General features: G+C 41.0%; 1 protein-coding gene across 1 annotated transcript; it reads left to right on the top strand.

Moving 5' to 3' along the window:
* Window positions 1-730: 730 nt before the first annotated feature.
* Window positions 731-9,711, top strand: LOC130483457 (amine sulfotransferase-like). The gene is made up of 6 exons (XM_056856215.1): window positions 731-872; window positions 2,482-2,690; window positions 2,917-3,043; window positions 6,207-6,301; window positions 8,068-8,248; window positions 9,581-9,711. Exons 1-6 carry the CDS (start codon window positions 731-733, stop codon window positions 9,709-9,711), a joined length of 885 nt encoding a protein of 294 aa, XP_056712193.1.
* The last annotated feature ends 1,085 nt before the right edge of the window (window positions 9,712-10,796 follow it).

The raw sequence follows: 10,796 nt of genomic DNA, 5'->3' as shown, positions 1-10,796 counted from the left end.
CTTGGGTGTGTGTGCCCCCTCGAGTCTCTCTCTCCCTGGTTTGAGGGGGGGCTTCAGTTGTGTGTCCTCAGGTTTTCCCTCATTCATAAGATCGGTTAGGTCTATTTTGATGCTTGCTCAAAACTGGTTTTCAAATTGTGACTTAAAGAATGCATTTGCCTGGTCCTGAGTCCGATGCAAAAGCGGAAATTCCACCCCCTCCTGCTCCTTTAGCGTGCCTCTGTCCCTTTCCATGGTTTGCAAACTCCCAGGCGTCACGTGTTGCTTTGCTGGTTGCAAACGTGTTGCTTTGCATGATTGCATGGTTTGCAAACTTCTTCGCACCTGCTCTGCCCTTGCTCCCCGCAGCTCAGCTGTTTGTCAGGGCTGGGAGCTTTGGGCGTGGGCGGCAAGCTCTGCTAATTGCAAACCCCCATTGTCAGAGATGCATATTAAGGAGGGGGGACCCCTTTTGGGGCCCATATCTCAGCCCCCCCAACCCAATCTTTACAAAACTTGGGGGTTCTTGCAAGAAGGGACATCTGAAGCTACGCTGAAAGTTTCGGACCTCTACCCCCAAAAATGCCCCCCCCCCGGAGCCGCGGAAAAGCGCGATTGTGTTTTTAATGGCTTTATTCGGCCGAATTTTTGAGATGGAAGAATATTACTCATTGAGTTAGATATTACTCACTCTATTGTATCACAAGGAACTACTCTGAATTTTTGTATGATTAAGCTAGCAGTGTGAGCAATGCAGCCACCAAAGGAGTACGTTTTCAACCACAAAGGATTTAATTTCCAACCCGAGATGGCTACAGCAGAATACATAGATTCACTGGAAGACTTTGAAATCAGAGATAGTGATGTATTCCTAGTCACTTATCCCAAATCAGGTAAGACTACAAATATTTTTTGTAAAGAATAACTTGACTTTTACTAGACTCCACTGAATATGTATTGTATATAATTTATTCATCATTATCATCATCACTTTTATTAGGCATTTACATCAGTATACCATAAACAGAATTACAAAATCGGTTAAAACAGATTACATTAAAAAGACATTACTTAGAAGTACGTACAAACTGCTCACAAATCCTTTGTGCAGACAGGAGAAAACCAGCTACTTGTTGGGTAACGGTGGGGATTCTGTCAGATAAAAGGTACGGTACATCACCGACTGCTGATCTGAAAGATTCTGTTCACTAGGCAGTGAGGGTTTAATATAAGTATTCCTCGGCCTCATGTAAAGCTGGCAGTACAACAGCACGTGAGTTAAGTGTTCGGGATCCCCAGTCTTACATGGACAATACCTATCAATAAAAGGGATTCCTTTGTATCTTCCTTGTAGGATAGCTGAGGGAAGAATGTTAAGTCTAGCGAGCATGAACGTTCTGCGAATGTCCGGTGACTCCAAATGAGACAAGTAGGAAGCTGCAGCTCCATAAGCCGGAGGAATACCATGAAACATGGGGGAACAGTGTCTATTAGCTAGGGAGGTTAGGGTCTGCATTTCTATATCTAGTAGGCGCTGACGTATCAATCTAAATGCTTTATAATTTATTCAATGAGTCAGCATTTTGTAGGCATGGGAGATCTAAGCAACATGAGGAGAAGCTGCTGTATCTTTCCTTTACTTAATCTTATTTTACCTTATGAAAGGATCTATTACAACTATCTTGGTTTGACTGAGGGAAGGGTTAATCATATTCCCCACACCACACCTAAAACTGCTCCTTGGAGGTTCTATGTGCCCCATCTGGAGAAAATGTACAGGTTGTCAATATGTTATCAGTATGCTTCCCTTAATAGGGCTAACAGTAATAAGAAGAAGTCTTTTCAGCTTTGAAAAATAGGGACTGACCCCGTCTCCATCTAAATCAGAGAACCCTTAACTATTTATTATTTTAAATTCTGTTAAAAATGGAAAAACTGGCTGAAATTAATTTCTATTCTTTCACACCTCTTGTTGAAAATCCTCTTTCCATGAAACCCTTGGTTTAACTTCAGCTCCCATTGAACGGAAACCTATATAACTATAGTTGTTTCCTGTTCTCCTTACCAGCGTCGTATAGTGGTTAAGAGCGGTGGTTTAGAGAGGTGGAGTCTGATCTGGAGAACCGGGTTTGATTCCCCACTCCTCCACATGAGCGGCGGAGGCTAATCTGGTGAAGAACTGGATTGGTTTCCCCACTCCTACACACGAAGCCAGCTGGGTGACCTTAGGCTAGTCACAGCTCTCAGCCTCACCCACCTCACACGGTGTCTGTTGTGGGGAGGGGGAGGGAAGGTGATTGTAAGCCGGTTTGAGTCTCCCTTAAATGGTAGAGAAAGTCGGCATATAAAAACCAGCTCTTCTTCTTCTTTGACTGTTTTTGGCCCTCCTTTTATTTCTCTCATTGGGGCAGAGGCTAGTTTATTCTGTATTTTGTTTTACACTACCGAGTTCTATGTATATTTAGGATATTAAGTCAATAACAACATTATTCTCACTCTCAGGCACAGTATGGACTCAGAACATTTTGAGCCTGATTTATCATGAAGGTCATCGAGATGGAACTGAGGACACAGACATAATGGACAGGGTCCCTTGGCTGGAGTACAACATCCGTAGTATGGATTACATCAGTCGCCCATCCCCTCGACTCTTTGCAGCCCATCTGCCCTACTATTTGGTACCTAAGGGGTTAAGAAACAAAAGAGCAAAGGTAAGGACAGTCACTTTTACAATTTCATAGGATCCAACGTCTTCCTCTAATTCTGTTTCCACTGACAATATTAGGCCTCTCGGGATATTTCTACCAGCCTCTCTTTCTTCTGCAGTGAAAATGTGTCATTGCAAATTGTGCTGGTCTCAGTACTGATCCTTGTACCTCTAAGGTTTAACCCAATAGAGTATATTGGGTTTTATTTTAATTATCAGTATTGTTGCAGGTTATTTATGTGGCAAGAAACCCAAAGGATGTCTTGGTTTCCTATTTCCATTTTACCAGAATTTCAGTCTTAATGGAAACAGCAGGAAACTTTGATGATTTCATGGAAAGTTTTTTAGCTGGTGAAGGTAAGGATTTTTTAAAAATAGCTACAAGTTTAATAATCTTTGTCCCTGCATCCCTTTCCTGCTTTGGGAGAGAGAGAAAACTCTTGAAAAAGTAGAACAAATTGTTCACAATCCTATACTACATTCTTTTGACTACAATGTATAAGGTCAGAACCATTTTCAACCAAAACCCAATTAAAACACAAAGATAAATAAGTTGGATACCATTTATTTTGTATTATAATTTACCATCTAAATTAGAGCAAATATTTTTGCCCAATTCAAGTTGATACAGCCTTTGGTCATATATAAATATATATAGAGAGAGTCCCCTTCTCTACTATGAATAGGGTTGCCACCACTGGGTGGGGAAATTCCTGGAGATTTTGGGGGTGAAGCCTGGGGAGAGTGGGGTTTGGGGAGGGGAGTGACCTCTGCAGGGTACAATGCCATAGAGTCCTCCCTCCAAAGCAGCCATTTCCTCCATGGGAACTGATCTCTATTGCCTGGAGATCCATTATAATAGCAGGAGAGCTCCAGGCCCCACCTGGAGGTTGGCAATCCTAACTATGAATGATCCATAGTGCAATCTCTTTATCACATCCCATGTGAGGATTGCCAGTGCTAACCCTTCTTGTTCACTGAAGCCTGAGCAACTTCCAAAGGCAATGAAAGATTTTTACTTGGTCACGAATTTATACCTCAGTCTAGATGTTCTCTGAACAAGGCTGCCAAAGAAAGGACATTTTGGAGGACTTTCATTCATAGGGTCGCCATGAGTCGGAAGTGACGTGATAGCACTTAACACACACACTAGATGTTCTCTACAACTGCACATGGCCTAACGCCCACCTAGGACTTCCACACCTAGGGCAGCCTCCCCATCGACTTAGTGCCAAACTAGACACGATGGCAGCCATGGGCCCAACCCACTGCCACCAGTGCCATTTTAAAGAGAAATTTAGCCATTTTAAAATTTCCGCAAAGGCCTGTAAGGCGCGGTTCCGGCAGGCAATCATGGTTCCTCCCCATGGGCCCTTAAAGTGGTCAAACAGCTGAGGACGCGCTGTCTTGGAGCTTTACAAGCACCGAGGGAGGAAACAGACTGACCATTGTGGCTGTACCGCAGGCCTGAAATTTCCTCTAAAATGGCATTGATGGCCACAGGTTGACCCTTTGGCCGCCATCATGTCTAGTTTGGCCCTTAGTATATCTAAAGTATATACACATGCCTTCTGCACTGAAGTGAATAGTGAAGCCCACACACACAAGAGCTTCATATGTCCACCAATGGCGCACATGAACTACTTGATTAAAGAGAGCTTTAAATAAATAAGAAACACAAAATTTCCTATTTATATCATGTAGTACTGAGAGTTTATATACAGTATAGCGAGAGGTATTCACAGTGCAACCCTCAGCAGAGTTACACCCTGCTAAATCCATTGTGGGCTTTGAAGGAAGTAACTCTGCTTCGGATGACACAGTTACTTTAGTATGAACAGCCTATGGACTATGGTAGAACAGAAATTAAAAAGTAGTATCATGCTGGGACTTGTCAGTATTTTTTAAATTACCTTTTGCAGTGAGTCAATGCTTTTTAAAAAACAGCATAGATCCATCTATTGAAAATGAACATGTATGTAATTCTCATAGTCTTCTAATAAGAAATCAATGTAAAGCTACGTAAATGAAAGAAAACAGTAGAACATGATGCCACCATATAATGATTGTAAACTCATGGTGGGTTGACTTCTTAAGATTATATACCATGTTTTGCCTTTTCTCAGCCTTTCATTTATTCAAACCAGTTGACTAATTTGTCTCCCAAATAAGGAGTATGGGAGCTTTTAGACTTGATAAGAGGGGCTTTCCAATCAACGGGAGTGTTACTGATTACCTCTTGAACAGAATAAAGGGAGTAAGATGCAAAACAGGTTGGCAGGGCATCATGGGTTAAAATGGATTAATCTCAGTGATTAATCATAGTGACTATGTAGAATCTTCTAGTGTGATCTGGGACGGTACTATTGCTCCATACCAATTAGAAGGGATTTCTTAGTTAACTGATTAAGACCTACGTCAAAACCTAAAATGTAGAGTTTACTCAATGATAGAAAAAAGTACATAATGTCAAGGGCTTCTAATTCAATAGACCCTTGGTACAGGGCAGCTCAAGAAAACAAACTACAAAAGCTGATGTGGGACTCCAGTCCCTTTACTACCCAGCCAGCCAAAGACCAAGGGACAAGTCTACAACCGTCTTGGACTAAATACAAAAAAGTTCCCCTTGTATGTAAGACTCTTACAAGGCAAGTTTCAAAAAAACAATTATTCTGGTAGGCATAGCCAATAAAGTCCAAAGTACTGGATTCAGATTGAAGCCTCCTGAATTCAAAAATACCACAAAATATAATTAAAGTGGTTTATTAACATTGTGCAGGAATAAATAAAAGAGCAGTGAGTAGCAAGGATAAAATAAAGCTAAAAGACTAATGCCAAAAGCACACTTATAAACACTGGTTCAGTTCTCTAGACGTTACCAAAAGGTTGATTCTTTCCAGGTTCCAAAGTCCAAGACAAGGTTTCCTGTCAGTAAGAGTGGGGTTTTCCCACCAGGAGCAAAACAAGTCACAAAGCTAGAAATGTAGGCCATCAGCCATGACTAGAACTCAACTAGACATCAGAACCAAGTGGGAAGCAAGGACAAAACTAGAATGAAAGATCTTAAGTATATGCCCAATGACCTGGGCTCCCTTGATCACAGTCAGATGTTAGGCTGATAGGATTGCCAGGTTAATTGTAAAGATTTTATCATGTTTCTTATTTGTGAAGTGCCTCAAGCTACTCTCTTGAGAGACAGAATATATATTTTCTAAATTAATAAACAAAAAAATGCTCCTCACCCAAGAAAGCAGGTCTTTCTTTGTATGAGGTGCACCTTAGATACCCATTCTATGGAGTAAGCTTCCCATCTTAGTGTTTTTATTTCAAAATTAACTAAGAATAGCATGTATGTATGCATGAAGGTGTGGCAACCCATAAAATGCAACAAGGGGTATAATGAGTCCACGACCAAGATAAAACTGGAACTGAAACTTGTCTTCTCACACAACTGTATAACACCAGCTCTCATTTATACCTGCTTGATTTTTAATACCAAAATACATTTGTTTCTTATCAGTTCTAGCTAGTTCATGGCTAGACCATGTCGAAGGCTGGTATAATCACCAGGGTGACTTCAATATTCTCTTCCTTACCTATGAAGAAATGAAGAAGGTAAGACTGTTGCCTCTGAAGATAAAGAACCAGATAAACCACCTGACGTATATTAGGTCTTTTCATCCATGATGTTCAGACACTTTCAGAATGGGCAAAGGGAGTGATAATACACATTTCAGAATGAACAATACACTGTGATAAAAAAGGCACTAACAATTGTTTACACCACACAAGATTAAACAAGTAACAAACAGATGTAAAACATCTGCAGGAATTACAAAATTGGCCAAAAGGTAAATAGCAAACAATTAACAAAAATATTGACAGTAGTAAGGAAATATATACATTAATAGGGAAATATTTGCAGTAGTGGGAACAGGAATCTGGATGTAATCCTGTTTCGACAGTCTTTATTGGCTGAAGTTGGTTCTCAATATACTGTAATACATTATAATCAACTGAATGAATTATATCACAGATGAATGGATCAAAACACCTTAAAATTTTCTCTCCAAAGTCAAAAAATACACACCTGAAGGGAAGAAGAAGAGTTAGTTTTTATATACCGACTTTCTCTGTCACTTAAGGGAGAATCAAACCAGCTTACAATCACCTTCCCTTCCCCTCCCCACAACAGACACCATGTGAGGTAAGTGAGGCTGAGAGAGTGTGACTTGCCCAAGGCCACCCAGCTGGCTGTGAGCTCTAGTCCTGTGATAATCCCATAAACAGACTTCAGCAGATAGACAGTCCAAAGAAAGCTGATTTATTAGAAAAATCCACAGGTAACAGAAGCCAGGAGTCAAATGGACACTAGTAAAAGCTATGGGTACAGTACGGGCATATATAGAAGAGCAAAGGGCAAATCTGGGTAAATCTGGATACCATGGCAACCCCCCTCCCTGGAGCTGTCAGGGTGCTAGGAGAGTTCCCACGAAAGAAGTCTAAACACACTGTTTACAGGGCACGAAGCTGGCCTTGGCTGGCACCTGGGGAAACCACAACATTGCTTTCTCAGAGCCATGCCTGACACTGGCTTCATGTGGAGGAGTGGGGAAACAAATCCAGTTCACCAGATTAGCCTCCGCCGCTCACGTGGAGGAGTGGGGAATCAAACCCGGTTCTCCAGATCAGAGCCCACTGCTCCAAACCACTGCTCTTAACCACTACACCATGCTGGCTCTACCAGTCAAACCATTTATAAAGACTTGATAATAGGTAGGAGCACCTAAAAACAATACATACCACAAATAATGAAATAATGCAAGAATTGCTAAAAAAACAATTGTTGGTCAAAATGAACTAATACAAAAATACTCAGAAGTTTAGCAAGGCTAACACTGACCATGCTGGTAAAAAACACTCTGTACCTGTAGTAGGTTCACAAGGAAGGCGTAATTAAAGGGAGACCAGCGACAGTAACAGTTCTGTGCAGCTGTGTGATAAAGAATAGAGATGTATATCAAATATAAAGTTATATCCCTAATACACTATTACAAGAAAATAAATAAGGCCATTGATGTTTTAAATAAAACAATATATACTAAATGTTAACATAAGAACATAAGAAAGGCCATGGTATACTGTATTATAATACAACAACAAAGACTTGTATGCTGATATCATCAAAAGATTATATGTAATACAACATTGCAGACGTGTCTTTAATTATGACCCAGTAATATAATTGAAAAGGACATACCAGATAACACATGTTAAATTGTGTGAGAATCCTTATTATCCTCATGCCTGATTCTTTTAGTTACTGGGTCCTTGAGTTTTCAGTTGCGGATGGTCTGACACCAAACCATGTCCCATTTCAGGACCTGAGAAATTCTGTATTGAAAATATGCACCTTCCTAGGAAAGAAGCTGACTGAGGATGAGTTGCAGGCTGTTGTGGATAAGGCTTCATTTGATAAAATGAGAGTGGATCCCAGAGCAAACTATGAACACTTGCCAGCTGATCTCCTAGACCATGACAAAGGACGCTTTCTTCGCAAAGGTACTTCACTCATGCCCAGTAGTCAGAGAATCATAGTATGTCAGAACATTACATTCAGAGAGCCCCATAGAGTAGCTCATACAACACAGCAATGATTATGGGCTCCTCTATTAAACAGAGCAAGATTTGAGATTATTTCCCCCCTCTTAATCCCATCAACCCAATTAAATCAGAAATCCCAAGAGCTGCCCTGAGGTGTATCTCGAATGTGAAGGATCCAAATGAATCGCGCTAGAATTAAGGTCTCCAAGAGTTAATGTGGAGGCTGTGAGGGAGCGGGGAAGGAAGGGGATTTCTGTTCTGGTTTCCCCACCTTTATGGACCCTCACAAATTTCTCCCTGTTACCAATAGCTGAGAGGAGGATTTAATACTCTACCCCACAGACAGTCACCCTTTGATTTTGTGAGGAGAGTTTCTCCACCTTCCCCCCAGTAGAAATAGAAAGGCTTAGAGGCTGAATTCAAAAGGTGAATAAAAAAATGTTTATTATTTACAGAAAAGGTTTGTAGATTGTAGGTTGTTCTTTCAGAGAGGCACAAAGCTTAAATGGTTACAGGCAGTTCAAAATCTTAGTTGGTTTCAGGCACAGTTCTTAGTTCTCAGTTCAGTTACTTCAAGATACTCAGTAATAAACTTAGATGTTACTCAAAATGTTCACAGACTCAAAATACTTAGTGTGGACTCAGACTAGCCAGCACACACAAAAGTATCGGTGAGTGGAGGTCCATCCACAACCTTTCCCACTCCTTAGATTTGCCCACCTCCTGTGGGAACAAATCCCTGTTTCAGAAGCCCCCTCCCACCAAGGGACTGAAGAAAGGGGCTATCATCACACACTGCCACCATCTTCCCCTTGTCACGACTCAGGTTTGGTTTTAAAACAAGCTAGGTAGTATTTGGACAAGTGTTCTCAGAGTCTCTCCACACCACCACACAGTTCAGGAGCTCAGAGCCAACTGCTCAAGATCTCTTCTCTCCCTCCAAAAAGAAGCCTGTCAGCTTTCCAGACATCGGCTGACCATTACCAAGTCTCTCTGTTGAACCCTTTATCCGTCACAGAGGGTCTACGTTTTGTCGATGCAGCTCCCTATTTCTCTGCTCAGTAGGATGCTCCACTGCCAGCTGCTTCAGTATCCATTGCCTTGAGTGGAGAAATCACTAGAAGAGGCTTTTGGGTTCTGGTTCATCTTGGGAGAAATAAAGGCATGTAAATTAGGGGGCATGGGGGGAATTTAATTTTCATCATAATAAAATACAGAAGTTACTGATGTCCATCTAACCACTTTCACTGCAATGTCCTCTGTCTCTCTGTCTCTCTCTCCTTGTACTAGGTACTATTGGGGACTGGAAAAACATAATGACTGTAGCACAGAGTGAAAGGTTTGACAGCGTTTTTAAGGAAAGGATGCAAAATCTGCCCATCAGGTTTTGCTGGGATATCAATGAAGACCTTCCTTTTTGACAGTTGAAAAAAAAATGTTCTGTGTATACATATAATCCATCTCTGGGCAAAATAAAAATTGTAAACTCCCCCCCATTAGTAAATTCTTGTGTGATATGATAGCCTCCATATTCTTGTGTTAGTTTTCTATTATTACATTGCTATCCTGCCCTTCCTTCAAGGAGGACTGTATATGGGGGCTTCCTATTCCCACACTGCATTTTATTATCCCAATCCTAAAAAGATTCAGTCCTGAAACAGAGGTTATGCTGATAGAGGGCCCCTGGTCCAAGGTCAGCATTTCATGACAAAACAGAGCTTGGAATCCAGGTTGAAGCCAACATATCATCCACTTCACCATAATGGATGGCTAGAACAGGTGAGAGTAATTCAGCTATATGAGAATACAGCTGTTTTATTTTGACAACATTTTTATTGGAAGCAGTTGCAAAAGTGATTGAACTCAAGAGTACAGAAGATTATATAGTGGTTACTTTACAAACTTCTTCCTATCTATGAAGTGTCAGGCCCTGGACTGGCCCAGTTTAAGCCTCCATCTTTGAACACAATGGGCCCTGATTCTGCGTTGTTTGAATTTGTCATGGGAAAAGATTGTCACATTGTCACAATATGGCATTGATATATTGACTTTAGAAGTTAGAAATTCATTACAAAATGTATCTAATCCGTTTGTTATCATTGGATCTTTACCCCACTCTATCCTGTGTTCAGAGTTGGTAGGCTGTCAAAGGAAAAGAATTGCTTGAGTACTTTGATGTGTCACCAGAGTGAAGTATAGCCTTACTTGTAACCCAGAAAAAGCATGGGGTGGAAAAACATCAGGTGGCTGCATAATGACATAATGAAGTCACAGCAACTGAATATATAGCGGCAATTATGTTGAGAGCAAAATACCAATGAATTCAACTGTTGGAAAATGACTTCACTCACACCAAAGGTCTTTTGACCCTAGTGTTACCATGCATATCTTAATCAGCAAGAGATTGTAAGGGGTTGAGTTGTTGTGGAGGAACTTTTGCCTGCCAGTTATAGATTAAATCCCTGTCCAAATCAACACCACACACTAAGACATGGTTTAGTCAATC

Source organism: Euleptes europaea, chromosome 10 (genome assembly GCF_029931775.1).
Source record: "Euleptes europaea isolate rEulEur1 chromosome 10, rEulEur1.hap1, whole genome shotgun sequence".
NCBI classification, from domain to species: Eukaryota; Metazoa; Chordata; class Lepidosauria; order Squamata; family Sphaerodactylidae; genus Euleptes; species Euleptes europaea.
Note: the sequence above shows the minus strand (reverse complement) of the source record. Positions and strands in the feature narration are given on the sequence as shown.